The sequence below is a fragment of the Pogoniulus pusillus genome, chromosome 10 (genome assembly GCF_015220805.1).
Source record: "Pogoniulus pusillus isolate bPogPus1 chromosome 10, bPogPus1.pri, whole genome shotgun sequence".
NCBI lineage: Eukaryota > Metazoa > Chordata > Aves > Piciformes > Lybiidae > Pogoniulus > Pogoniulus pusillus.
This window is the reverse complement of record NC_087273.1, coordinates 5,400,159-5,428,090: the sequence shown is the minus strand read 5'-3', so window position 1 is coordinate 5,428,090 and position 27,932 is coordinate 5,400,159. Positions and strand designations below refer to the sequence as shown.

Genomic DNA, 27,932 nt, shown 5'->3' with positions numbered 1-27,932 from the left:
CAAGTTTGCAGGTGGCTCTGGCCTCATGGGAGGGTAAAGAAAAGCAGGCAAGGCACGTTTATAGAAAAAAGATTTATTAAAAAACCAGTCAGACACTACTACATCATGACACCGTCACACCGGGCTTCGGAACACAAGACTTGCGCTACGATACTCAGGAAGGGGGCGTAAAACAGATCTGATTCTTTTAAGCATAGCCATTAAGAAATGAGACTGTGAAAGCAAATTTTTGTCTTTAGGAAAAAACTCAATTCTGAACTTCAAAAGGGACCCAATGTCTTTTTTTTTTTTTTTTTTTAAACTTCCAATTCGTGGCCTGGATACAAAAGAAAAAACCCAAACAACCCCACAAATTAGATTGAACTGCTATTTTAGCAGGCAGCATGTGCCACCTCCAAATGAAATCTTCCAACTGAGCAAATACTGTGCCTCTCCACCCTAGAAGAAAGAAAAGAAAACCCAAAGTCATTCCGTGGCCAAAGGGACAGCTGGCAGCAAAGTGGCTTTGTTTTAAAACTGACAAATGTCATTTGCTTTGTTTAGGTAACCCCTTATTTCCCACACTATGTAAAATATGGTATAATCCACATTAATCAGGTCAATAGATAGGCTTTATTTCTTTAAATTAAAGCTGAACAGGAAGAGTCCATGAGCTGGAAATCCACGTGTGCACCAATCTTTAAGCCAAGTTTTGGGTTTTATTTCATTGCCTGCTGTAATTTTTTGACTTGGGAAGGAAAAAAAAAAAATAAGCAGTGCTTTTCTTTTTGCTTAGATGTTACAAAACGTCTGGACCACCATCGCCACACCACCAAAGCTATTCCGGTGATGGACCTTTTTTTTGGGCTCAAAAGCTGCCTTTAAGTACTGTGCCGACCCACTAGGGAATATTCTTAGCTTATCCATTAAGGAAAAAAGGTAAAATGCAAGTAAAAGGAAAAGGTCACATTAACTACTAGAGCAGGGTCGCGTTCAGAAGCTAAGGAGAAGTCGACACAACAGGAAATCAGCTCAAGAACTTCTTGCAATTACTGCTACCATGTCTATAAATGGGAAAAGCAAGCATTAAAATAGATTAATAATAATAGTAATAATAATAATCAAATTAAAAGACTGGAAAATCCAGAGACAAGCTGTATCCTTAGAAGAACAAAGTTAACATTATTTCAGTAAGCTGACGTATTTAAACCATTTACTGGGCCTGTAAAAAACGCATTAAAATTACGTTACCAATAAGTTGTTGGTTTTTTTTTGTTGAGTTTTTGGGTTTGGTTTTAACAACAAAAAAAAGCAAAAGAAATAAGTGAAGGGCAAAAGCTTGAAGTATCCCATTTTTATTTTATAATGCTGATACAGGATGTTGGAAGAGACCATACCAAACGGCAGCATTCGAGAGCGTGAGCATCTCGTACCCTGTCCGCATTGAGCGGGCCTGTGAGAATCGTGAAGTCAGCGCGACACAGGGGCCTGCAAGGAAGCTCCCGCTGGCGGGTACAAACAAGGTATAATGTCAGAGTTAGTAGGCAATACTGTTTTCGCTGCAATTCCTTAATTTGTACCCATTAGCAGTACTTTACCTGTTAAAACTTTACTGACTTGTTAATTTATAGGGCAAAAAAAAATACACCGACGGCTTTTAAAGAGCGCCTCAAAGTCATTACGTTACACTACGGTAGGTAAGCACGGCTGGGTGCTGGGAAGTCTTAAAGCAGTAACCATTACAGTAGTATTAGGCAGTAGGCTTGAAAAATTACTACTAATTAACAAAGGAAAAAAAAAAAAAAGAAAAAGAAAGGAAAGTAGGAAGTGTATAGTTAGGACTTACCTGTTTGGGGGTAAGTTGCGAATGGAATAATTTAGTATGGTTTGTAGCTGTTTTGATGGCCGCCTCGCCGAGATACTTTCCCGTAACCACTCTGCTGATCTAAACACAACAGAAAGCTGTCAGGTGCAAAGATCCAGACCTTAACAGAGTCAGTGCCACCACCTGAAGCAGCTTTCCTTGACTAAACCAAAGCCCTCAGCGCAACATCTCATCACTAGGAATCGCCAGGGTTGGAAAGGACCACCAGGATCAGCCAGTCCAACCTTCATCCCAGCATCCTTCATCACAAAACCACAGTTTCAAGCAGCACATGCACTCTCCTCTTAAACACCTCCAGGGATGGCGACTCCACCACCTCCCTGGGCAGCCTGTTACAGTGCCTGACCACCCACTCAGTAAAGAACTTCCTCCCAACAGCCAACCTAAACCTCCCCTGACACAACTTGAGGCCATTTCCTCTTCTCCCATCATTAGTAATTTGGGAGAAGAGACCAGCTCCAGCCTCACTACAACCTCCTTTTAGGTAGCTGTAGAGGGCAATAAGGTCCCTTCTCAGCCTCCTCCAGACTAAACACCCCCAGCTCCCTCAACCACTCCTCACAGGTCATGTTTGTCAGAGCTCTCCCTAGCCTTGTCACCCTTCTCTGCACCCACTCCAGCACCTCAGTGTCCCTCCTATACTGTGGTGACCAAAACTGGACACAATAGTTGAGGTGTGGTCTCACGAGTGCTGAGGACAGTGTCAAGTTTCCCTTGCCTCCAAGTCAGCTTCCCTCACCCTGACTCCTAAGCAACAGGAAAACTGCCTGAAACTTTTTCTCACCCTGTGCACTGCTTCAGCTGCTCTGCCCAGACATCCACGCAGCACCTGGAGAGACCTCCAGCCACCTTTCCTGACATCCCCCACAGCACCTGGGAGATCTCCAATCACCTTTCCTGCAATGCCACACAGCACCAGGGAGATCTCCGACGACCTTCCCTGACATCCTCACTTTCTCCAAAGCAGCTCCTGGGTTGTGCCATACTGAGGCAGAGTGATTCAGCAGAGGAGTGGGAGGAGAATGCTCCCAGCAGGCAGATTGCCTCCCCTCCAATACTTGAGTCTTCAACTCTGCAGCTGCCTGCTGCCCCTGTCCATGCTCAGCCTGCAGGCTCATCCCCACTATGGTAGCTGGACCCCTTTGGAGAGGAGTCCTTTGATCATTTCTTATCCCTGCAGTCCTCAAGTGTATAGAATCATAGATCATTTTTGTTGGAAAAGGCCTCTAAGACTGTGGAGTCCAACCACGTCCCTCAGCACCACATCTCTGCCTCTTTGAAACACCTCCAGGGGTGAGGATTCAACCACCTCTCTGGGGAGCCTCTTCCAGTCTTTGAGAACCCTTTCAGTGAAGAAGTTCCTTCTTACACCCAACATAAACCTACTGAGTGCAACTTAAGGTCATCTCTTCTCCTGCCATTTGTTACTAGGAGGAAGAGACCAACACTAAGCTCTGTTGCTGGGCATGATGGTCACTACAAGAACCCAAGGAGTCTACAGGGCAGGTTAATAAGGAGACAGCTGAGGTGGGATCCCTCTCTCTCTAAAACTACGGAAGCTGAGGGGCTTCCTTAGCGAGCAGAAGAGGCAATACTGCTGCCTCAGTGAGCAAAGAGGCAATACTATTGCCCAGGGACACAGGGCTTTGCAGCAGTGCCAGAGCCCCATCACAATAACCAGTCCCCATGAGCATGTGACATAGTGAGGCAGAGAGGTGTCTGAAACCAAGGGCTCCTAAATGAGACGAATGCTGCTGGCAGCCTAGGCCAGCACCTTTCCAAGCCATCTATGCTTTAGCAGCTGCAGCAGTTTCCTCACAGAGAGCAGGCAAGAAGCTTAGTACTTACTGCTATAGTCACCATAGCCATAGTAGTTGTTGTAACCAGTGTAGTCATATCCTCCGTAACCTCCGTACCCTTGGCTGTTGTAGCCATAGTTCCCATACCCTTGATTCCAGTAGTTGCTGTAGCCCTGGTTCCAATTTTGACTGGGGCCTGCAACACAACATGCCCAAAGTCAGAGCTGCAGGAGACTTGTCTGCACTCAGGCAAGCCCCCCACCTGCCAGCAGCGTGGCACTGCAAGCTTACCTCCACCTCTGCCTCGAGCTCTTCCGGCAAATCCTCCCCGGCTCCCCCACTGCTGCTGCTGCTGGTACTGCTCCTTTGACATGGCTACTTTTATTTCACACTGGACAGAAAGTTCAAGGCAGATCCAGTCAGTATGCCCCACAAACCATTCTTAAACTTACAGGATACTAACCAGAAAACAGGACTGGGTCACCCTGCTGCACTCCTTGGGGGGAAAAGAGGGGGAAAACAAGTACTTACTACTTTCTAACTTGCAAATAGTTCCCCAGAGGTGATACACAACATTTTCTGCCAGTATAACTAGTTCTGAAGAGAATGCACGGCTCTTCTATGCCTGTTTGCCCTTTGAAATAGACCTCTGAGGTCAATTTAGCTGGAAAACTGAAATCCAATCTGAGTTACAGAGTATGGCCAACATTCTTACTCAACTCTGTTCTGAAGCTTCCACACTACCTATTTGTCCAGTAAAGACCCCAGCTACACTTTGAGGTTTTGCCACCAGGTTCAGTTTCAAGCAGCTGTCTGAAATGAACTTCACCTCCCATCTCATTTCAGTTTTGAAAGCATTCTAACAGAAATGGGCATTGTGCTTAAAGCAGGAAGCATTTCCATGTTAAACACACAAAGAGAAACCTGCCAGGAGATGGTGCAGCCTGCTACTGTGGACCAGTGACACAGCCTCCTGACTATACTGCTGGAGAACATGGGAGCTTCACTATGAGCAAGTATGTTGCATCCCAGCCCTCTACCCACGGAGTTGAGTACAAAACCTCCTCAGAACTCCCCTGTGTTCAGGAGTTACAATAACCTACTCCTAACCCCTGTCTGTGAGGACTAATGCTTACAGGTGTTTCCAGCCTCTTATCCCCCCGCCAGATGCAATAACAGAATCAACCAGGTTGGAAGAGACCTCCAAGCTCACCCAGTCCCACCTATCAACCGGCCCTAGCCAATCAACTACACTATGGCACTGAGTGCCTCATCCAGTCGTAGTTCAGTTTCTCTAAGACAAACTCCACCTACTTTACTAAGCCCAACGTTGTGGTATTTCTTTTCCATTATTTTCTTCACTGGTTCCTCCTCCTTGAAAGTAATGAAGCAAAATCCACGCCTCTTGTTGGTTTTGTTGTCCATGGGCAGCTCTATCGATTCAACCTACAACACACAGACAAAGAGCTGGCGTGATGGCCACACCCAAAGAGTGCCTGTCAATGGATCCACATCCAAGTGGAGGCCAGTGACAAGCAGAGTCTCTCAAGGACTGGGACCAGTCTTGTTTAACATCCACCACCTCCCCAGGCAGCCTCTTCCAATCCCTGACCACTCTTCCAGCCAAGAAAGTTTTTCTCATCTTCAAACTAAACCTCCCCTGGTACAATTTCAGGCCAGTTCCTCTCCTTCGGTTTCCTGAGACTAGGGAGCAGAGACCAACTCCCACTTGGCTCAAACCTCCTCTTAGGGAGCTGTAAAGAGCAATGAGGTCTCCCCTCAGCCTCCTCCCCTCCACATTAACCACTCCCAGCTCCCTCAGCTGCTCCCTACCAGCCCTGTTCTCCAGACCCTTCCCCAGCTTTGCTGCCCTTCTCTAGACCTGCTCCAGCCCCTCAATGTCCTTCATAGGTAAGGGGTCCAAATTTGAATCCTGTACTCAAGTGCCCAGTACAAAGGCATAATCACTTCCCTGGTCCTACTGACTACACCACTGCTGATCCAGGCCAGGATGGTGGTAGCCTTCTTGCCCACTCAGGCACACCCTGGCTCATCTCCAGCTGCTGTCACCCAACACCCCCAGGTCCTTTTCTGCTGGGCACTTTCCAGCCACTCTGCCTAAGCCTGAAGCCTTCATGGGGTTGTTGCGACCTAAGTGCGGGACTTGGCCTTGTTAAACCTCATAGAGCTGACCTCAGCTCATGGAAACCATCCCTGACAGATCCCTCTTCAGAGCCTTCCTGCCCTCCAACAGACCACAGAACCAGCCAGGTTGGAAGAGACCTCCAAAATAATCCAGCCCAACCTATCACCCAGCCCTATCCAGTCAACTAGGCCATGAACAATCCCCACTCAGTTTGGAGATCAACTCTCCCACTCAGTCTGGTGTCACCTGCAAGCTTACTGAAGGTGAGGGTACCCCTGATCCTGTTATCAGTGATCTGGATTAAGACATTAAAGAGGACTGTTACCAACACTGAGCCCCGAGCAACACCACTTGTAACTGGCCACCAAGTGTAGTTAACTCCATCCCCTACCGCTCTTTAGGCCTGACCATCCAGCCATGGAGCTGGACCATTAAGCTTGTAGGAGCATCCAGGCACTTTGGGGGCTTTTTGTTACTTAAAGCTGCGAAGGCAGAACAAGTTGCACAACAAGAAGTGGTTTGTCTCATCACATACCTCACCAAAACCTCCAAAGTATTCCCTTATTTTCTCCTCGGGTGTGTCTGGAGATAAGCCTCCAACAAAAATCTTCTTCACAGGTTCTTTTGTTTTCATGGCTTTAGCTCTTTTGGGATCAATGACCTTTCCATTCAGCTTGTGCTCTTTCTGGTCCATGACCTGTGGAAAAGTAAACATGATCTTACTCACAGTTCAAGCTACATGTTTCAGTGCTGTTTTAAGCAAGGCTCAGCTGGTTTATACTTCGTTTTTGTTAATGCTAACACTTCAATTTCAGTGTTATGATTACAGCAATGACTCCTTGCCCCAGACATAAACAGCTCCATTATTTCCATCTCACTGAGAGTTCTGACAAAGCCTTCCAAGTGTCACCTGGAGCCAAGCATCACCTGAGAGGAGTGAGAGTCTGATGTTTCTCAGAAAGTATTCTACAGTCCCACCCTCAAACCTCACCAAGGAAAAAGTCAGTGAAGATGAAAGCTTTTCAGTGTGCTGCTCAACAGCATTTTGGACATGCTAACAGTTTATTTTTGCTTGGCTGAAGCCCCAATCTGTCAAAGCCATTGGCTCCTCTCTAGGGGTTCAGGTAGCAGCTCTGGGATGCAAAGACCTGAAGCTCTTTGTAAATGTCTGCACTCACAGTGGGAGGCAGCAGACATTTCTGTACAGTATTTTTCAAGTGCTCAGTTCCAGGAGCCTGCAGAACACTGCCTGTAAGCACCCAAAGCCAGACTTTGGGAATTGCTGCTGTTCCTGGCCACTGCACCACGACTTTGACAGTTTGGGTCAAAAAAAAAAAGATAAAGAAAGAAATCAATAAGCACCTTAAATCTATTTTGTTCCAGAATCATCTGTAACAGATCCTGTGCAGGCAAGCATGCAGGCAGCCATGGGAGTGCTGCACCTCTGCTGCCTTCCTGTGCTAGCAGTACCTTATCCACGCTCTCTGACTCCTTGAAGAGCACAAAGCCGAAGCCTCTCGACCGCCCTGTGATGGGATCTAACTTCAGAGTGCAGTCTACCACTTCACCAAACTTAGAGAAATAGTCCTTCAGGTCTTTCTTGGTGGTGTCCCAGCTAAGGCCTCCAATAAACATTTTCCTGTTAAGACAAAAAGGTTCAGCTGTTAAATGTATCCCACCCAAAATCCTCTACTCTGAAGCTTTACCCAGCAGAGTCTGATCAGTGACACTGTGCACCCAAGCCTCCATTTCCCACCTTTTTTTTTTTTCATTAACCCCTCTTTTTAAACTTTTTCTCACTTTTTGGAACTTAACTGATCCTAGCCAGAGCAGATAAAAGATTTACATGTGCACAAAAATTTGGCACCATCTTCTGCCACAGTTGCTTACTCTGCTATCCCAAGAAACTACATGACAAGAAGGTATTTTACTGCTTCCTCGTATCTCCACCACTACTGACCCTCCACAGGCTTGATTCCATGTAGTCATCTGCGGGGCCTCCACACAACTGCTTATGAAACAAACACAGGCAGAACAGATTTATAAGGCAGTGCAGGTAAACAGAAGCATTTATGTACTAGTCTGGACCCCGTATGTCAATATTAGCACACTAAAACAAAGAAAGAAAGTTTAGTCAAGTCCCCTTCCCCAGAAAGCAGTCATAAAGCAAAGTATTGGATGGCCAAAATTTATCTTTCCTCCCAAAACCAAGACATACAAAACACCTGGCATAATCCAAGACAACAGTGGGAATGTCACTCCAGTGTACTACACACAGGAGCAGTGTTGCTGAGCAAAGGTATATGGCAGGTAATGCTGATCATGACTTCACTGGAAGCTTGAAATGCAATCAGGACCATCCCATCATATGGCAAGCCACAAACCCAAAAATATTAGTCAACAACTTGTGTCTCAACAGGAGGCACATCATGCTTTGACAAGCGAGGGTGTTCTGCCCCTCTGCTTTGCTCAGACCCCACCTGCAGAACTCTGTCCAGTTCTGGTGCCCCAAACACAGGGACATGGAACTGCTGGAAAGGGTTCAGAGGAGGTCATGAAGATGATCAGAGGGCTGGAGAATGTTCCCTATGGGGACAGGCTGGGAGAGCTGGGTCTATTCAGCCTGGAGAACAGAAGGCTCCAAGGAGACCTTATTGTGGCCTTCCAATATCCAAACTGGGCTACAAGGAAGCTGGGGAAGGGCTCTTTAGGGTGTCAAGCAGTGACAGGACTGGGGGGAATGGATCCAAGATAGAGGAGGGGAGATACAGATTAGACATTAGGAAGAAGTTCTTCACCGTAAGGATGATGAGACACTGGAACAGGCAGCCCAGGGAGGTTGTGGATGCCCCCTCCCTGGAGATTTTCAAGGCCAGGCTGGACCTTGAGCAATGTGGTCTAAAGGAAGTGTCCCTGCCCATGGCAGGAGGGGTTGGAACTACATGTTCCTTGAGGTCCTCTCCAATCCTGACAATTCCATGACTCTAAGTACACACCCCAAGCCACAGGCTGGCTGGTCCAAGTCACACCAGCAGTTTTCCAAAACAGCTTAGCAGGAGCATCCTGGGAAGGCTTCTAAACTTCAGACCTAACTAAACAGAGCACAGACACCACCAGGACTAGTGGCTTGGGCCCTCCTCCAACAGGCAAGCCAGAAGTTGCCTGGCAGTTTTGCCAAGAAATAGACTGCTCAAGTCCACACTTCTCACTGAGGACATCTGAGGGCATGAGAACCTGCAGAGTTTTTCCCTGAACACAACACCTGTAATTTCTAACCCAAAGGAAACACCAACATCCCCCAGACACACCAAGGATGTGGTTTCCCCTCTACTACCAAGAGAGCTGCCAGAACACTATTTTTTTGTACAGCACAATCCATAACACCTGCCAAGCCAAAAAGCCAACTGAACTAAGCTACAAAGTCAGTGTAGACAAGATATAATCACTGCATCATCCCCTGACAACTTTCTCTAGGCTGGGTTGTCTTGAAAGAAGACAAAGCTTCCTCATGACAGCCTTCTGAGAGGTTTGTATTTAAGGGCAAAACACAAATAACAAACTGCAGAATATTTTAAGCCATGACTGCTGAGTCACTCTAAGTTTTCACTAAGCCTAGTAAACTACTTCAAAAGAGGTTCTCGTTGTCTCTCCTTGCCCTCAACACCATCCCTGCAGAAGACACTCGGGGAAGTTTGGGTGACTCTACCAAAGAGCGCTCTTTTACCCAGCTAATTTTCTGTCTGGAGCAAAACCAGACCTGCAGCTTCAATTTCTTATTGGCCAGGCAGCAGCACGCAGCAGGAGCCTGCCCTGTAACTGAATTTATTACCCTTGAATTTCAGCTGCCGCAAGAAAGCAACGCTGCTTCACGCCGAGCAGCAGGCAGAGACCCTCGGGAGACTAAACGCTGCCGCCTAAAGCAACGCTCCCTCTAGGAGGAGGCAGAGTCTGTTGCAAGCAGCAGCCCAGACGCCTCATGCCTCTCGGCAACACCCAACTGACACACAGGTTACGTTTGCAACACGAGGAGAGCGCAGCCCGAACGTTCAGCCCCATCGGTCCGCAGCCTGCAGCGCTTGCACGGCACAGAACTTGCGGGGAGCAGCTCTCGGTCCGCAGCCCTGCTCACACCGCGCCAGCCGCACCCCTCAGGGCCAGCCCGCTCCCGGCTGCGCGGGAGCCGGGCCGAGGCGAGCCACGAAACTCTCCCTGCTCCTCAGCAGCATTTACAGCCCCCGGCAGCGCTGCTCTCGCTGATTTCCACAGCGCCCCAGAGCGCAACCTGGCCCCCGCACCGCCAGCCTGCTGCCGACCCAGCTACAGCTTCCGAGCGCAGGCCGGGCCCCGGGGCGCGCCTAGCTCCGCAACCTGCGGCGAGCCGCTCGGCTCCGGGGCGAGCAGCGGCCCACTACTGCCGGCGCTGCAGGGCCACGGCAGCCCCCGCGCTGCTCCTGCCGCCCCACCGCTCCGGGCTAGGAGGGCGGAGGTGCCCGCGCAGCGCCGCCCGCCCGAGCTCCGCCGGCGACCCGCCCCCGCCGGCCCGGCCCGGTACGTGACGTCGCCGCGGCGCCAAGTAAACAAACAGGGCTGCAAACGGCGCCGGGCCGGGCCGAGGGGGCGAAGACCCCCGCCGCCCACCCCAGCGGGACGCCGCCAGGGAGACAAAAGCCGCGGGGCGCCCCGCGCTGCCCCCGCCGCTCACCCCTCGTCTTCCTCGTTCTTGCTGGCGTCGATCTTGGATCCCTCCGACTCGACGCTGCCGCCTCCCCCGCCGGCGCCCCCCGCCCCAGCCCCCGTCAGCCCCTCGGGCTGCTCCGCCGACTCCGCCGAGCTGCCTCCGGCGCCCGCCGCCGAGTCCATGGCGAACTGCTGCTCCGACATGGCGCCGCTGCGGCTGCCCCGCGCCGGCCGGCCGGCGACCGCCCGCCGCCCCCGGCCCCGCTAGCCGCGTTCCCGCCGAGGCCCGGGCCCCGCTCGCGGCACCAGCGCCCGGAGCCCTCCTCCTCTCGCTCGCTTTTTTTTAATGGCGCCGCCACCGACACAGCCTAAAATGGCGGCCGGAAGGAGCGCGGCAGCGCCTCACGTGACTCGCCTCCCGGGGCGGCGGCGGCGGCGGGGGCGGTGTGCGCCGGGCCCGGCCGAGCCCTGCGGACGGCGCTCGCCCATCGCCGCTGACAGCGCCGGGGCCCGGCCGAGCCCTGCGGACGGCGCTCGCCCATCGCCGCTGGCAGCGCCGGGACCCGGCCGAGTCCTGCGGACGGCGCTCGCCCGTCGCCGCTGACAGCGCCGGGCCCCGGACGAGCCCTGCGGACGGCGCTCGCCCGTCGCCGCTGACAGCGCCGGGACCCGGACGAGCCCTGCGGACGGCGCTCGCCTATCGCCGCTGACAGCGCCGGGACCCGGCCGAGCCCTGCGGACGGCGCTCGCCTATCGCCGCTGCCAGCGCCCGGCCCGGCCCGAACCCGGAAGCCGTCGCTTGCCTACCGCCGCTACCAGCGCCTTGCCCGCCGTTGGCGATCGCTGCCGCCAGCGACACCGCGTTTGGGTTTTGAGCGTGGCCGCCGCTGAGCCTCACACGGTGAGTCCAGGCGGCCAGTTCCCAGCCGGCAGCTACCGCCAACCGCGCGGGGAGCCGAGACTGCAGAGCCGACCTGCTGCCCGTGCCGGAACGAAGCTTTCACAGGAAGAAAACAGGACTCTGAAATGCCGAAGCTGAATCGCTGTAGGCAAAAGTGGGACTTGACTCTTAGCCGGGCTGGGGGATTGTATATAAACAAACACGGAACGGCGGCGCCAGGGCTTAGGGGCAGACCCAAAGCGGTGGCGGCTGCCAGCCGGAGGCCCTGCCGGCGAGAGCGGCTGCCGCGGACAGCTGCACTGGAGGTGGGAGCTGCCTTCTCCCAATGGCCGTGTGCCGTTTCTTCCCCACAGAATAATAAGCGGTGGAAACGACCTCTAAGATCATCCAACCTCCTACCCAGCACGTCCACGACCGCTGGACCACATCCTATTGAACACCTCCAGGAACGGTGACTCCACCACCTCCTTGAGGAGCCTGTTTCAGTGCCGGACCACTCTTTGCAGGAAAAGACATTGTTCCTAATACCTTAACCCTCCCCTCCTGCAGCTTGAGGCAGTCTCGTCCTGTAGTCCCTCAGGAGATTACATCAGCACCAACCTCACATTCTCCTTTTAGGTCTGCTCTCGACCTGTTCTTCAGCCTAAACAAGTCCCCTCCTCTAAAACATGCTCTCCAAGCTCCTCACAAGCTTCTTGCTTGTCTGCCAACAGCCAGTGGTGGCAGCAAGCCTTCTCTTTATCCAGCCTAATTGCTGACAGGACCCCCGCCGAGAGCTAGGAACTGCTTAACCCGCAGCAGACATGGCACGCCGTTATTCTGGGTGACAGAACACAAACCCCCCAGCTACCTGAGGACAACATAAGCACTGAAATTATGGAGGGAAACCTCTACCCAGATGACTTCCTTGAAAGGTTTCCAAGACCAGTCTCTCCTGTGAATGCACTGCTGACATTCCACTTTTCTAACAAGCAAAGTTGGATGTTTTTGGTGCGTGGCTGCAATCCTTTAGCCTCAGGCAGAGTGACCTTTACCTTACCCACCTAAGATCCCCACTCAGGAAAACAACCTCGTGGCTAAAGTAGTTTCTCTCCCTTGACAGACTTCTGTCCTGTTGTTTGCTAGCATAGGATGGGCAACCAGAGTCCAGTACAGGATCTAACTTGAAGGAACAGATCCCAACTCACAGAGAAATAAGCTCTCGAGTCAGCAAGCAGTAATGGCCGTTGGAACTAGAATAGACAGGGAGTTTAAGAGTTTCTCTAAGGAAGTCAGTTACAGCCTCAGGCATTCCAGAACTTGAAAAACTTGGGAGGGTGAACTTTTTGTGACCTCTCAAACCCCTCAGGCAGTCCTATCAACACAGAAAAGGTGGTGCTGTAGTTCCAGATTCCCATCGGATGTATAAAATCAGCAGCACTGGGCCACAGCTGAAGCCTGCAGGACATAACTGCTGTCTTCCACAGTAGTATCTACTCAGCCCTGGAGGAAAGAGGAGTGGGTTGCACTGCCCTGTATGTCTTGACCCACTGATGATCTTCATAAAGCTGCTTGTCCTTTGCAAGTGCAATTCTACCCCTGCAAGCTGACAGCCAACAGGCAAGACTACAGAGTCACTGAAGTAAGCATTTATTAGAGAATCCTTTAACATGAAATTATACAAATGAAGTTTGTATAAACAAACAACAAAAAAAAAAGTCCACATTGTGTCATAACATGGGGTGGCAAAAAAAACAAACAACAACCAAACAAACCTGAAAGTAAAAACCAGAACAGAAAACTAGTGGGCTGCTATGTACAGTGGGACACAGCTGTGTCATACCCTAAAAGTCTTTTACAAAAGAGTCATTTCCTTTCACGGAGACCACCCTTCCACTCACTCACGAGGTGCTGCAAGATGGCTTTGTTGCAGTATTTCTACCTAAAAATGAAGACAAAATGTATGTCAGGCCTGTGCAAGTTACCACACTCATCGTTAAAAGGTCCACTTTCATCAACTGCTTTAAGTCTTCTACATATTCCTCGCTTCACTGTTAAAGATCATATGCACAAGAGGTTTTTTTGTTACCCATCAGGAATTTACCTTCCCAAATTCAGCCAGCTAAGTCAAGCCCATTCAGGAAGCTGTTCGAGAACAAACACACACCCAATTTAGGCTATTCATCAGGCTCTGAATCAGGATTTCCCCCCCCCCTACACTCCCATCACCGCTGGAAACACTGCCAAAAAAGGGTTTCCAATCTGTTTGTCGATCCACCTAAAAAGAGGGTCAAATTTAGTTCCAACAGTCCACCACCACGTGCATATGACCTTTAATTATTTTCCAGATTTAAAAGTTCGTTTTGGTTTGCAGATTTCACTATTAGCTATAAAAAAGAAAAAAAGCAAGCATTAAAATCTTTTAAAGAATGCAACACTTAAAATGAGGTCCCACAATTGAAATACAACACTAAACAGAAGACCAAATGATTAAGCTGTAAAGGCATTTTTTTTTTTAATGTACTTTTAAAAAACTCCTGTAAAAAACCATTTTAAGTTAAAAAAGACACTTAAATCTCCAAAAAAGATTAAAAAAAGAATAAAAAATAAAAAAATAGAAGCCAAAGTCTGACGTTTTCCACTTTAATCTTTACGCTGGTACATGAAGTTGGAAGAGACCATACCACAGGACAGCGTTTTCTGGTGTATGCCTTGCGCTCTGCCTGCAACGTGCGACCCCAGAGATAGACGTGGTCAGGGTGACACACGGCCTGCAATGAAGTTCCCGCTGGCGGGTACAAACAAGGTATAATGTCAGAGTTAGAAGACAACATTCTTGTTTTCCTTTAAGTTGTACCCATTTCAGTACTTTACCTGTTAATACTTCTAATAAAAAGTTTAATTATTCCTCTAGACCACCTGGTACACAACGCAACGCAGAAAAACCTCTTTTTAAATGTTTTTCTGAAGTACTAAAGGAGATAAAGTCACAGGGTTGGGTGGTTTTATTTTGTTTTTGGGTTGTTTTTTAAGCAAAGTTAAAGATCTATAGACACTGTAGGCAAAGCTGTGTTTAAAAAAAAACAAAACAAAACAAGTGGGTGTGGTTTTTAACGTTAACAAAAGCTTAATTAAAAAGGAAAAGTCATGCTATGTTAAAAAGTTGTTGGTTTGGTGTTTTTTTTTTTTTACACTTCGTTTGTCTATTGATCTTTAAATTAGATTAGGCATAGGCAGAATGGGTCTCTTACTCATGTACACACCTGCTTGCTCCGGTACTAGGTAGTGCTTTAGTAGGGCTGGTAGTTGTTTTGGTGATTGCCACCGCCACGGGATGCCTTCCCATATGTGCTTTGTTGGCCTGTAGATGGGAGGGAAAACAGCAACGACTCAGAAGTATCGAGATCAATGCATCCAATGCTTCCACAGAACGGTCTGGGTTGGAAGGGAGCTTTAAAGATAACCTAGTTCTGACCCATAGACGTTGGCTGAGATGTGCTTCACTAGACCAGGCTGCTCAAGGCCTCACCCAACCTGACCTTGGACACATCCACAACCCCCCCCCCCCAAGGTAACTTGTTCCAGTGTCTCCCCACCCTTTGAAGGAGAATGTTCATGGGATAACAGGATGTTAGGGGTTAGAAGGGACCCAAAGAGATCGAGTCCAGCCCCCCTGCGGAAGCAGGACAATTCTATCTAACACAGATCACAGAGGAACACATCCAGACAGGCCTTGAACGGCTCCAGAGAAGGAGACTCTACGACCTCCCGGGGAGCCTGTGCCAGTTCTCTGTGACCCTTACAGTAAAGAAGCTCCCCGTTGCATTGAGGTGGAACCTCTTTTGCTACAACTTACACCCATTGCTCCTTGTCCTATCACAGGGAGCAAGTGAAAAAAGCCTGTCCCCCCGCTCCTGGCCAGCCTTAAGATACTTACAAACATTTATTAAATCCCCTCTACATCTTCTTTCCTCCAGACTAAAAAGCCCCAGGTCCCTCAGCCTCTCCTCATAAGCCATGACCTCCTGTCCCCTAATCATCCTCATGGCCCTCCACTGGACCCTTTCCAGCAGATCCCTGTCCTCCTTAAACTGGGGAGCCCAAAACTGTTCCATGCACTGTGCATCAACAAGGCTACTCTTCAGAGCCACGTGTTATAAGCAAGCAGTGCTACAGGCAAGTCACTAGCAGAAGCCCCTGTTTAAAGCTGCATGCTGTTACCTGGAAGCAGATGAACTCTACTTACCACTGTAATCTGTGTATCCTGGCCCATATCCATAATTGGGATAGTTGTACCCAGAGTAGTCATAGCCTCCGTAGCCGCTGTAGCTTTGATCGCTATAGGTGCTGTTATAGTTTCCATAGCCTTGATCATAGTAGTTATTATATCCCTGATTCCAGTTTTGTCCTTGACCTGAAACCAAGCAGATCATTTGTAAGGGACAACTTTTAACGCTGCCAGAACCCCCTAGCAGTCCAGTGTCTACCCTGACTGCTGCTGACAGCTCAAAAACAGTCTGTAACAACAACATGAAATTGCTAACGGGCAGATCCTCAATCCTCTTCTACACTACTTCATCTAACCTCAGAACTATTCCCTGCAAGAATCCTTTCACCTTCCCAGGAGCTCAAGAAAAATAATTTTCAAACAAGAATGGAGGCATCTCATTTGAGTATGAGAGGTGGATCATACCCACAGTATCAGAAACAGTCTTGCTTATAAAACACTCAATCAAACCACAGTGGCACACTCCTGAAGCATGCATTACAGCAGGTCTTGATGTTTTCACTTCTATTTCACACCATTAATTGTCTGAACACCAAGTTATGTCACAGAATAGCTTTGCTGCACTGTGGTGGTTGTGGCTGCTTGGACATCAAGAGTCAGGTGCGTTAACCTGCAGTGGAACAGCTGAATGCTGCTTTAGGTTACTTGTGAGGTGCAGCAAAGTGACTTCCTGCTTTGGCAAACAGCCCATAACAGAGTGCACCTTCACTTGAGAAAGCAACTGCACGTTTAGCTACCTTCTCAATGTACAAAAAGCACCCCTACATCCAGCTTGCCACTTCACCCCCTGAAGGCAAGCAGAGGTTCTTCAGCTTCCAAAAGCAATCACAGTGCACCAAAAAGCCACTTACTCACAGGCTCCATTTCATGTTTAAACTTGACATCTGCATGCAGCCCAAAATACAAACATCTTAGCCTTAAGCTCAATCAAACATTTACATTCCTTTCAGTACCCCAAATATTCACCTCGGCCACGTCCCCGTCCACCTCCTCGTCCACCAGAAGCATTGTTTTTTCCTCCTTTCTGCTGCTGTTGCTGTTGCCTGTATACCTCTTTGGGCTGTGCTACTTTGATCTCACACTGGAAAGACAAAAAAAGGTCTTTATCTCATCAAGAAACCAGAACATTTTGAAAGCTGTTTTCAGGGAAGTCTACAGAGATGACCTATTTCACGTGCTAAGAATGACAGCTTCCATACCTTGCCTGAACCAATTTGATGGTATCTGCTTTCTAGTAACTTCTTTACTGGCTCTTCATCTGTGTATGTGATAAAACAAAAACCTCTCCTTTCATTTGTCTTTGTGTCCATAGGAAGCTCGATGTTCTCAATCTGAAATGGAAGGTACCTATCAGTAACACATGAAACCTGTAAGCAGCTTTTTATGCTACCAGATCCAGTGTCTGTGCTGACTGCTTCTGACAGCCACAATTCACCCCTCACATCACTAAGGAATCGTTAACGTGCATATGGCTCCCACAAGTCCCTAGTTGCACACAAGCCTGAGCCAGCTCTCATGATACATCATCCAGGTCTCACAACAGAGGCAACACTGCACTTGAAAACTAGAGCTGTTCTTATATGCCACCATACTGTACCTCGCCATAAGCACCGAAGTACTCCTTGATTTGCTCTTCAGATGTATCTGGGCTCAGTCCACCAACAAACACTTTTTTTGGCGGCTCCTTTCCTTTTAGAGCTTTTGCCCTTTTAGGATCTATTAACTTTCCGTCCAGTTTGTGTTCCTTCAGTTCCAATACCTAAGGGGCACGCAAGGAAACAAACGCTCAGATCACCAGTGACAAAGGCAGGCTTTGAGCCATCGATCTACAAGAAATCCACTCACCTTCTCCACGCTGGAAGCATCCTTGAAGAGCACGAACCCAAACCCCCTCGACCTCCCAGTCACCGGGTCTGTTTTAATTGTACAGTCCACAACCTCGCCAAACCGAGAGAGATACTCCGTCAAGTCTTTCTTGCTGGTGTCCCAGCTGAGGCCTCCAATAAACATCTTCCTGAAAGGCAGCAGGGACGTGAACACAGGCAGGCACAAATCCCGGCTGCAAACACACGCGTGACCACGAACCGAGGCCGCTCGGGGCCGCTGCCAGCCAAAGGCGCTCAGGAAACCACTGCCACCGAGCTGGCGTTAACACAGCCTGCCCACCGCTCCGAGCCGCAGGGCTCGGCTCGGCGCCGCCACGATGCCAGCAGGCACCTTCCACGCCCGCCGTTCCAGGCCGCAGGCCTCGGTTCGGCTCGGCGCCGCCACGATACCAGCAGGCACCTTCCACGCCCGCCGTTCCAGGCCGCAGGGCTCGGTTCGGCTCGGCGCCGCCACGATGCCAGCATGCACCTTCCACGCCCGCCGTTCCAGGCCGCAGGGCTCGGTTCGGCTCGGCGCCGCCACGATGCCAGCATGCACCTTCCACGCCCGCCGTTCCAGGCCGCGGGACTCGGTTCGGCTCAGCGCCGCCATGACAGCGGACCCGGCGCCGCAAACTCCCCGCCCGCCCCCCGGGCTGCGGCGGCGTCACCGTGACTGGCAGCCGCCCCACGGAAACTGGGTCAGCGCCCGGGACACAAAGGCGGGCGCGGCCACGGGCGTGACGCGCCGGGGCCCCGCCCCGCTCCGCCCCTCCCCCGCGCCGGCCAGGAGGGCGGGAGCCGGAGCCGCGACCCCCCCGCGGCCCTACCCGTCGTCCTGCTGGTTCTTGCTCGCGTTAATCTTGGAGCCCTCAGCGAACTCCTCCTGGCCGCCGCTCATCTCGGTCGCGTCCTCCATGGTGGGGCGAGGGCGGCGGGGCTGCTGGGGCAAGCGGCAGCGGCGGCAGAGACGTACGCAGCAGGGAAAATGGCGGCGGAAGAGATCCGGGCACCGCCTGCACCAGCCTTATATACCCGCGTCGGCAGCCAATCAGCGCCGCCCTCTCCTCTAGCGCCGCAGCGCCTCTGGCGGCTGTCGGCGGAGCTGCGGTCTCCGCCTGCCACCGGGGTCGGGCACCCTCTGAACGACCCCGGAGCCCTAGGGCTCAGCCCGACTGGTGCGGGTGCGGCGCTGCTACGGCCGCCCTCCGCCGCGGAGTCCGGCGTGCACTGTGAAGCCGCCATCCTCGCCTGCTTCGTCCTTCCACATGAATAGTGCTCTCCGCACCCCTCCCGCTGTGGGGCCTGTGAAGCGGAGATCGGTGCCCCGAACGGGGACCGGGACTCCGGGACAAGCGAGCTTCGAGGCTAGGGGAGGGGCGTAACGTGCAACCCAGTCCAGGAGGCGGCGGGGCGGGCACTCTGGGGGCGGGTACAGCCGGCGCGGCGCTCTCCGCGGCCGACGATCGCGGTTGCCACAGTCACCTTCCGCGTTCCGCGGCGGCGCTGCCCGGCCCGGCCCCCCGCGCAGCCGCAGGGCGGAGCGCTCGCCGCCGCCGCTTTCCCCCGGTGCGCCTGGCTCCCCACGTGTCGCCGCGGCTATGGGCTTGCTGCCGGTGCCGGCGGAGGTGCGCGCCATCCTGCTGGACATCGAGGGCACCACCACACCCATCTCCTTCGTGCAGGTGAGGCCCGGCGGAACGGGAGGCGGCGAGCGGCGGCTTGCCTGCCCGCGCAGCCGGGAGCCCCGGCGACATCGCCGGGGACTCCGGTACCATCGCCGTGATCGCTGTCAGCGGAGGGCCGGGGGCGTGGGGCTGGGCTGTGTGCGTGCGGATTTGAGTCGGCGTGACCCTCCCGCGGCGCCGCTGCGGGCGGCAGGCCCCGTTCCTTGCGGAAGCCTCAACGCGTTAGCTGCGCTGCTCTGAACAATGGTCACAAGAAGATCTGCCCCTGCGTACCCATCGCCTGCTCTCCTGGGGGCGGGCAGGAGAACTGGGCGCAGTTAGAGCCAGGGCAGGGCACGAAGTGCTGTGTCCCATGGACCTTGACAGCTGGGGCTGGAGCGTGGCTGCCGCTGGAGCGGGGCTGCAGCTGCAGCACCTCACCCGAGTTTGCAGAGGCCTGAGGGACCGTCTCGGGTGATCTGCTCTCCTTTCCCTTCAAGAACACGCTGCACACAGATGCCTCCAGTGTCGCCAGAGGTTTATGTCCTTCCTCCAGCAGGCACAGGGCCAGTGCGGGGGAGAGCAGCGCGGAGAGCGCACCGTGGGTACGTGGGGAGCGGCTGTGCTGACAGGGAGTATGCGTGAGGGGTTCCCGTGCCTGGGGGAAGGCTTGAGACTATGGAACTGTTCACACTCTGAAGCCAGGAGCCTGGCAAGCCCGGGAGGCCAGCAGGAGCCGCTGGGAGAAATGCTGCAAAGCAGTAAAATTTGCAGCTCTCCCACCACTGTGGGTCCCTGTACTTAGCGAGGCTTTGGTCCCTAACCAGCCTGATGCTTTCACACAAGAGAGCAGTTTGCCTGCAGTTAGGACAGGGAGCAGAATTATCCCTGCTGCTGCCCTTCACTTGTATTTCTCTGCCACAATGCAGCTTTGCAAAGGTGCCTGGTGCATGGAGGGGGTGAAAGCTCTTCCCAGAAATTCTAGATGTTTCTGCTGTCGTGGATTCACAGGCACACAACATGACCTACATCTTTCTTGTCTGTGTGCTTACAGTGCTCTTGAAGGAACTTCAGCTCTAGACGGTATTGCAGCTGCATCTTTAGGTTGAAACTGCTCAGCTGTCTTAAAGGGAGCAACTGAGTTAGTTATGTCCACTGTGGATCCATGTTGCTGTCGTGCAAATGCAACCAACATTCCCCAGATGGTTACCTACCTGAAGTCATTCTGTTGCAGGGAGACAAAACCATTGATGGTTCTCAATAAAACTCAGCTTCCTGGAAGTCCTGAAAATGCTTGAAATGAGTTATTTCGCTTGGACTTGCAGCTGACTTCCATAATGTCTGCCTGCCTCTTGAAAGATCCACTGCTGGTCCTGTGCAGGCATTTTATTCTTTGCAGTTCAGAGATTCATAGAATGGTTTTGGTTGTAAGGGACCTTAAAGACCACCTAGTGTCAGCTCCTCTGCCGTGGGCAGGGACACCTCCCACCAGCCCAGCTTGCTCAGGGCCTCATCCAGCCTGGGCTTGAACACCTCCAAGGAGGGGGCAGCCACAGCCTCCCTGAGCAACCTGTGCCAGTCTCTCCCCACCTTCACTCTCAAGAATTTCTTTCTCGTCTCCACTCTCAATCTCCCCTCTTCCAGCTCAAAGCCATTGTCCCTTGTCCTGTCACTCAAGCCCTTGTCAAAAGTCCCTCCCCAGCTCTCCTGTGGCCTCCTTCAGGTCCTGGAGGACTGCTCTAAGGTCTCCCTGGAGCCTTCTCGTATCCACACTGAACAGCCCCAACTCTCTCAGCCTGTCCCCCTGTGGTTTTTTATACCCTGTTTCTGGCTGCCCCTGCCTTTGATGTGACACCTGGCATGATTTGGGTGGAGAGTTGACAGTCTTACCTGGTTAGTATGGTTGTTATTTGGCTTGCTATTATCTCGAGGGCTGTCAACTCTAATGTTCAAATTGCAGTTAATTAGGCAAAGGTCCTCTCTCAGACACTGTACCCTTCAAGATGTGTGTCCAAGCTGCTTGCTTCTCTTTGGGCAGCCTTGCTTCATTAGCTTTAGCCAAAACAGGACCAGCTTCTATTCACCTCTTTCAGGCAATGGCAGGTCAGCTTAGCTGATTTCCAACCTCTTGGAAGGTTGGAAGGTTTGTGCTGGAGGCAGCACAAACACCTCTTGGTTGCACTCATCTCAACCTTTCTCCTGAAGGGCACTCAATTAGCTGGCATTGCTGTCACTCAGCAAGCTGAGTACTTAGCCCACACTGAGGAAACAGCTCCCTGCCTTTCCCTGTGTCCTGAGGCTCTTCCTGCTCCCTAAGAGCCTGCCCTGGCAGCTGCTTGGACTGCTTAATTCTGAAACAACAACATCTTTTTGCCGTTGGGATTTCCAGGGAGGTTTCTCATTCTCCTGTGGCAGTTTCCCCTAACCCTCTCTCATTTCGTTTGCAAGACTATGGAGCTCAGTGTCACTGAACCTATTTAGAGAGCTCCTCTGGCTCTGCTGGGAAGTGGAGATGGGCTGCTGGTTGTGGCTGGGATGGAGTTAGTTTCCCCCATACTAGCTGGTCTGGGCTGTGTTTTGGATTTGTGCTGGTAACAGAGACCTTTTCCATTCTGCTGGGCACTGCTGACACAGTCAAGGCCTCTTCTGCTCCTTACCCTGTCCCGCCAGCCAGCAGGCTGGGGTGGTGCTCAAGAAGCTGTGAGGGGACACAACTGACCCCTCCTGGCCTAAGGGATATCTCAGCCCACAGGACATCATGCTCAGCATGCAGAGCTGAGGGAAGATCTGCTGGCCACCCTCTTCTTCACGCACCCCAGGAGACCACTGGCCTCCTTGGCCACACGGGCAGCTTGCCATCCATGGGTAACTCAGCTGCCCAGCAGCAGCACTCTGAGGCCCTTCTCCGGGAGCTGCTTTGGGAACAGCTCTGCTGTTTGCTCAGGGAAATACCTGCCCCAGGCCAGCCTGTGCCAGCGCTTCTTTAACAGCCAGCCAGCCTGCCTCACCTCTGCCAGCCTAAAGGAGCTGCCTCTTTTCTTGTGTGCTGCCAGGACACCTTGTTCCCTTACATCAGAGACACCGTGAAGGAGTACCTGCGTGCCCACTGGGAGGAGGAGGAGTGCCAGCAGGACGTCAGGCTTCTGAGGAAACAGGTCAAGTACCGGCTGCACCTTGTCTCTCTGGGTTGTCACAGCATGAAGGGCACTCAGAGACTCCCTCACTCATCCCACGTGAGACTGTGCTACTCCTGGGCCCCCACAGTGGCTGCTTGCCTCAGCTCGCTTTTACTCCTCCCCACCCAAAGCCTGGGGTTTTGCTTGGGGCAGAGCTGGTGCATGGTAGGCAGCAGCATCTCAGCTGCTTCATAGAATCAGACAGCTTGGAAGCTTGCCTTGGTCTTCGTGGCCACAGGCAAGTGTCAAACCCAGACTTTGTAGCCTCATACCTGCACTGTGTCCTCTTGCTGAAGCCACTGCCTGCAGCAGACATCTTGTCCCACACAGGGCAGAGTGTCCTGCCTCTGCATCAGTTTGAAACCTGTGGCTAGCTGAAGCCAGCAGATGCATTTGCTACTTTGCCTTAACTTCAGTAACCAAACACAGTCATAGCACAGAAGCATAGAATGGTTTAGGTTGGAAGGGATCTCAAAGCTTATCCAGTTCCAACCCCCTGCCATAAGCAGGGACACCTCCCACTGGAAGAGGTTGCTCAAGGCCTCATCCAACCTGGCCTTGAACACCTCCAGGAAGGGAGCAGCCACAACCTCCCTGGGCAACCTGTGCCAGTGTCTCTCCACCCTTACTGCAAAGAACTTCCTCCTGACATCCAGTCTAAATCTCCCCTCTGCCAGTTTAAACCCATTACTCCTTGTCCTGTCATTACCAGACCTTGTCAACAGTCCCTCCCCAGTCCTCCTGTAGCCCCTTTCAGATACTGTAAGGCCACTCCAAGGTCTCCTCAAAACCCTCTCTCCTGCACGCTGCAGAGCTCCAACTCTTGCAGCCTGTCCTCAAAGCAGAGCTGCTGCAGCCCTCTGAGCATCTTTATGGCCCTGCTCTGGAGTGGCTCCAACAGCTGCATGTCCTTCTTGTGTTGGGGGTTGCAGAAGTGTACACAGTCACACCTGAGTGCAGTTCTCATCAGAGTGTTGGCAGTGCAGCTGCAGCAGTGCTAGCTGGTGGGCTTGGGAAGGGCAGTCCAAGGAAGCTGCCTCTGGGCGCTGCTGAAGCCTGCATCCACGCAGAGTCTGAGTCCTGCCCCTCAAGAGCAGTTCCAGCTGGGCCCTGCGCAGGGGGGCAGCTGTTAGACCTCTTTCCTACACGGAGACGCTGAGGCCACTCACCTCTTTTTGTGCTGGATGATGTCCAGGCTGAGGAGGACTCCAGCTTGGATGGGGCCGTGCCGATCCCTCTGGATAGCGGCAGCGGGGAGGAGGAGCTGGAGCAGCTGATCCAGGCCCTTGTGGACAACGTGCACTGGCAGATGGCTCTGGACAGGAAAACCACAGCACTGAAGCAGCTGCAGGGGCACATGTGGAGGGCAGCCTATGCCACGGGGCACATCAAAGGAGAGTGAGTAATGGTGTGTGAGTAGCTTCTGTGCCCCTTTCCCTGGGGCAGCTTTGGGGTGCACCAAACAGAATTGCTGCCTATGCTTTTGTGTTCAGTTGTGGCTTAAGCCAGGCTGCTGCTGTCATGGAACCTGCTGCACACACTTCAGTTCAAACACAGTGCAACACAAATCCATGGAGCTGTTGGAGAGCAGCACAGGGGAATGGGAACTGGGAGTCCTGGTGGACAGAAGGGTGCCCGTGAGCCAGCAGGGTGCTCTGCTGGCCAGAAGGCCATTGGCATCCTGGGGTGTTTTAGAAGGGGAGTGGTTTGTAGGTCAGAGAGGTTCTTCTGTCCCTCTTCTATGGCCTACTGAGGCCACAGCTGGAATATTGTGTCCAGTTCTGGGCTACCTGGTTCAAGCAGGACCTCAGGGAACTGCTTGAAAGAGTCCAGCACAGAGGCTCACAGCTGCTGCAGGCAGTGGGACAGCTCCCTGTGAGCTGGAGCCTGGGGCAGAGGAGGCTGAGCGCTGCCCTCGTTGCTGGTGATAAAGATGTGCAGGGCAGTGCTGGGAGGACAGAGCCAGACTTTGCTCAGGGATGCTCAAGGACAGCAGAAGGGACAATGGGAGCAAGCTGGAGCACAGAGGAGGTGCCACAGGAAGAGAAGGGAAAACTTTTTCACTGTGAGGATGACAGAGCCCTGGAGCAGGCTGCCCAGAGAGGTTGTGGAGTCTCCTTCTCTGGAGACATTCCAAACCCACCTGTGTGACCTGTGCTGGGTGATCCTGCTTTGGCAGGGGAGTTGACCTTGATCTCCAGTGGCCTCTTACAACCCCTGCCATTCGGTTGGATCTAGGAAACCAGAAGCTTAGAGCCACCAAGTGGGTGAGAGTGTTTGTCTTTAAGGAACAATGGGCAGGTACCTGCTGGGGAAGAGCCTGTTCTCCAGCCACTTGGGCAGGGGCCATAAAGGAATCAGGGTCTGAGAAACAGAGCAAGGTACTGGAGGCATGACATGGGATGCCTCTGCTTACAGCCACCTTTCTTACCAACAGGGAACCCTTCCCAGCTTGTAGGGCAGGTGGGACTCAGGATACAAAAGCCTCTGCCCTCCCCCTTGTTCCTCCCTTGCAGAGGAAGGCAGTTGGATATGATTTTCACCAACCTTTCCTCCCCTTGGTAAATTGGAGGGGCTGGAGCCACTCCTGCCAAATCTCTGAAACAGATCCTCAGAGCTGCTGTCTGCAGAGCAGTGGCTGAGCTGCTCAGCTGGCTGCAGCTAAGGAGCCTTCCCTGGAGACTTTCCATACCCCCCTGGACACATTTCTGTGCAACCTGTGCTAGATGATCCTGCTGTGGATCTCCAGAGGTCCTTTGCAACCCCTGCCATGCTGCGGTTCTGTGCGGTTCCATCACCTGCTGCTGAAATAGACTCACCTGTTGCAGATGGAGAATGAAGCTCCCTTGAAAACAAATGGGACAGTGGTCACAGGGCCTGAGCTAAAGGTGTCCCACCAGATGCCTCTGGGTGTGCCCTTACCTGCTGCCCTGTTTTGCTCCAGGCTCTTCGAGGACGTGGTTCCAGCCATCCGGAAGTGGCGGGAAGCAGGGATGAAGGTCTATATCTACTCCTCGGGCAGCATTGAAGCCCAGAAGCTGCTGTTTGGATACTCTACAGAAGGTGATATCCTAGAGGTAGATAACCTTGTCACCTTCCTCACAGCTTTTCCCTCTGCAGAGTGCTTCCCTCCAGCAGCTGCCCTTGCTGGAACGCTTTGTGGATAGAGCCTGGAGTGGTGGGTTTGATCCCTGGGCAGCAAGCTCAGCCTATGCTAGCATGGCTGCACCAGCCCCCCCTTACTGTGGCAGGAAGGAGACCTTTAGCCCTGCTCTTCAGGTGGACCTCAGCAACTACCTGTGCTTTTCTGTGTCTTTCAGCTCTTCGATGGCCACTTTGATACCAAAATAGGCCCCAAGGTAGAAAGTGAGAGCTACAGAAGGATTGCCACCAGCATTGGGTGTGCCACCAGCAATATCCTCTTCCTGACAGATGTCCCTCGAGGTAGGTGGCCTGCCAGTCCTGTTGGCTTTTGTCTGTGCAAGGGATGGAGCTACTCTTTAAACATGTGCTGCTTAACTGGCACAAGCACCCCAGAAGTGGTGCAGCAGCCCACTTTGCTTCGGTGTCACCCCCACTGGCTGCTGCCATGCTCCTCTTTCCTTACATGTCCAGGCTGTCACACAGCAGCACAACAGCCACGAGCAGCACTGCAGGGAGGGAAAATAGGTCAAGTAGAACACCTGCCCTTGCAGCAGCAAGCAAGGAGAGGCTGTGCAAGTGAAGCATTCGCTGAAGCAGTTGTCCTGTCCTATTGAGGAACAGACAATGCCTGCAGGCGTGTAGTGATAGGACGAGAGGCAATGGTTTGAAATTAGAGTGGGGTAGATTTAGGTTGGGCATAAGGGTAGTGAAACATTGGAGCAGGTTGCCCAGGGATGTGGCTGAGGCCCTGTCTGTGGAGACATTCAAAATCAGACTTGAGTGACCCTGGGCAGCCTGATGTAGTTTGAGGTGGTCCTGCTGACTGCAGTGGGGCTGGACAGGATGACTTTGGAGGGTCCCTTCCGACTTGATGTGTTCTGTGAATGTGTGACATCAGCTGGGGGCTGCTTGCAGGGTGCCTTGGACAGCCATCAGCTAGGAGAGGGGAGATGAGGAAGCAGCTTTGGTCTGCTCACAGGACGTGACCCCTGCGGTCACCCATTGCAGATCTGCTGGGGGCCTGGGCCCTCTCTGGAGCCCTGCAAGGCGCTAGAGATGCTGCTCTCGGTCTTTAAAAGCACATCAGTGTTTCGGGGCACTTTCAAGCCTTGCAGACCCTCCTGTGGAGCCACCAGCAAGCTCACCTGCACTCTCCCCACCTGTGGTGTGTTTCAGAAGCCAGCGCAGCGGAGGAGGCGGAGGCTCACGTGGCGGTGGTGACCAGGCCAGGCAACGCAGGACTGACCGACGATGAGAAATCCTATTACAGCCTCATCTCCTCCTTCTCTGAACTCTTCCTGCCTTCCTCCACCTAGGGAAAGCAGGGCAGGCACAGCAGAACGTGCCTCACCTGCACTGTCCCTGTGTAACATTAGCTAATTTTGTCCATAACCAGAACTTAAAGCCAAAGCCACATCGTGTCTTGGAGCCATGAGTAGTGCAGGCAGGGATGGATGGGGGGAGTGTGGTGTGGGGTCCCTCTGCGGTGAGGCAGAGGCCTGCAGCAGCCAGCTGGAGCTGGGAGCAGGATGAGAAGCAGCACCCCTGAGTTCTGCTCTTCCTCCCTTTGCCCAGCTAGCCATTAGCTCAGGGGATGCTTCCTTCAGGCTCGCTCACTGCAGTCTGGGGCTGAGCTGGCCCACCAGGAGCTCTGTCAGATGGAGCAAACAAGGTGTGTGTCCCCTCGTTCCAGGAAGACCTGTGGGGGGACCAGGATGGAACAGGAGCTTCTCTCTGCAGCCAGCTTTCAAAGTGAGGGGCTGGAATACACAAAGGAAGGTGCCAGATGTGTGCCACAGAGATTTGAGCTGTCACAGAACAAGCCAGCCCTTGCTGCAGGTGAGCTTTTCAGTCCAGGAACAGCTTCAGTCCTGGCTATACCCACAGCAGGTCCAGATAGCAAACAGCACAACTTGCCTACTGAAGCTGCTAACAGCTACCCAGCCACGTGCATAGAAAAACAGCTTTTAACTTTGAACTTCTCTTCACTGCTCTGTCCTGATGCTGGGCTCTTGGCTCCAGCTGGCTGAACACCAAAGCCAGCTTGATCTCATTTCTGAAGCATCTCCCTCAGCACTAACCCCTGGAGCACCTTCTCAGAAGCCAGCATCACCCTGCCACCTGTTCATAGCCCTGGTCAGCTGTGAGCAAACCTCCACAAGCAACTGCTCCCTGCAATTTAATTGTAGAAACCCTAACCTTTCACCTCTCCCACCTAAATTGGGGCCATTTAGATCCAATCATCATTGGGGCTTCTCCCACTGTCGCCAATAAAACCACTGCTTTGCTTTTGCTGTGTTCACTCCATCCCTGTATTTGGCCTTCCTGTTTAGCACCAGTGGGCCCAGCACTCAAAGGGCAGCTCTTTTGAACCTCTGAACGCTTTTGTTTTGCTGCTTTTGCCTTGCCTGCTCCTTTCCTTAATG

General features: G+C 52.5%; 3 protein-coding genes across 7 annotated transcripts; 1 reads left to right on the top strand and 2 right to left on the bottom strand.

Moving 5' to 3' along the window:
* Positions 1 to 57: 57 nt before the first annotated feature.
* Positions 58 to 10,852, bottom strand: HNRNPD (heterogeneous nuclear ribonucleoprotein D). Of its 4 annotated transcripts, none has more exons than XR_010303633.1 (10): positions 10,512 to 10,852; positions 7,770 to 7,817; positions 7,280 to 7,448; positions 6,345 to 6,506; positions 4,978 to 5,109; positions 3,955 to 4,054; positions 3,713 to 3,859; positions 1,826 to 1,924; positions 1,377 to 1,484; positions 58 to 438 (listed from the first exon to the last, which is right to left on the bottom strand). XR_010303633.1 is itself a non-coding variant. In XM_064149614.1 (9 exons), exons 1-8 carry the CDS (start codon positions 10,688 to 10,690, stop codon positions 1,857 to 1,859), a joined length of 1,005 nt encoding a protein of 334 aa, XP_064005684.1. In that variant the 5' UTR covers positions 10,691 to 10,851; the 3' UTR covers positions 58 to 438; positions 1,826 to 1,856. The 4 variants fall into 4 exon arrangements, 1 of the variants encoding a protein (XP_064005684.1); XR_010303634.1 differs by having other exon boundaries at positions 1,413 to 1,484; XR_010303635.1 differs by lacking the exon at positions 7,770 to 7,817 and having other exon boundaries at positions 10,512 to 10,851.
* Positions 10,853 to 13,000: 2,148 nt separating this feature from the next.
* Positions 13,001 to 18,531, bottom strand: HNRNPDL (heterogeneous nuclear ribonucleoprotein D like). 2 transcript variants are annotated; one of them, XR_010303636.1, is made up of 9 exons: positions 18,350 to 18,531; positions 17,500 to 17,668; positions 17,252 to 17,413; positions 16,854 to 16,985; positions 16,621 to 16,735; positions 15,613 to 15,780; positions 14,630 to 14,727; positions 14,051 to 14,154; positions 13,001 to 13,308 (listed from the first exon to the last, which is right to left on the bottom strand). XR_010303636.1 is itself a non-coding variant. In XM_064149615.1 (8 exons), exons 1-7 carry the CDS (start codon positions 18,436 to 18,438, stop codon positions 14,657 to 14,659), a joined length of 906 nt encoding a protein of 301 aa, XP_064005685.1. In that variant the 5' UTR covers positions 18,439 to 18,531; the 3' UTR covers positions 13,001 to 13,308; positions 14,630 to 14,656. The 2 variants fall into 2 exon arrangements, 1 of the variants encoding a protein (XP_064005685.1); XM_064149615.1 differs by lacking the exon at positions 14,051 to 14,154.
* Positions 18,532 to 19,021: 490 nt separating this feature from the next.
* Positions 19,022 to 27,813, top strand: ENOPH1 (enolase-phosphatase 1). Its single transcript, XM_064149616.1, has 6 exons — positions 19,022 to 19,204; positions 22,240 to 22,341; positions 23,558 to 23,760; positions 25,307 to 25,439; positions 25,683 to 25,806; positions 26,683 to 27,813. Exons 1-6 carry the CDS (start codon positions 19,121 to 19,123, stop codon positions 26,820 to 26,822), a joined length of 786 nt encoding a protein of 261 aa, XP_064005686.1. The 5' UTR covers positions 19,022 to 19,120; the 3' UTR covers positions 26,823 to 27,813.
* Positions 27,814 to 27,932: the final 119 nt, after the last annotated feature.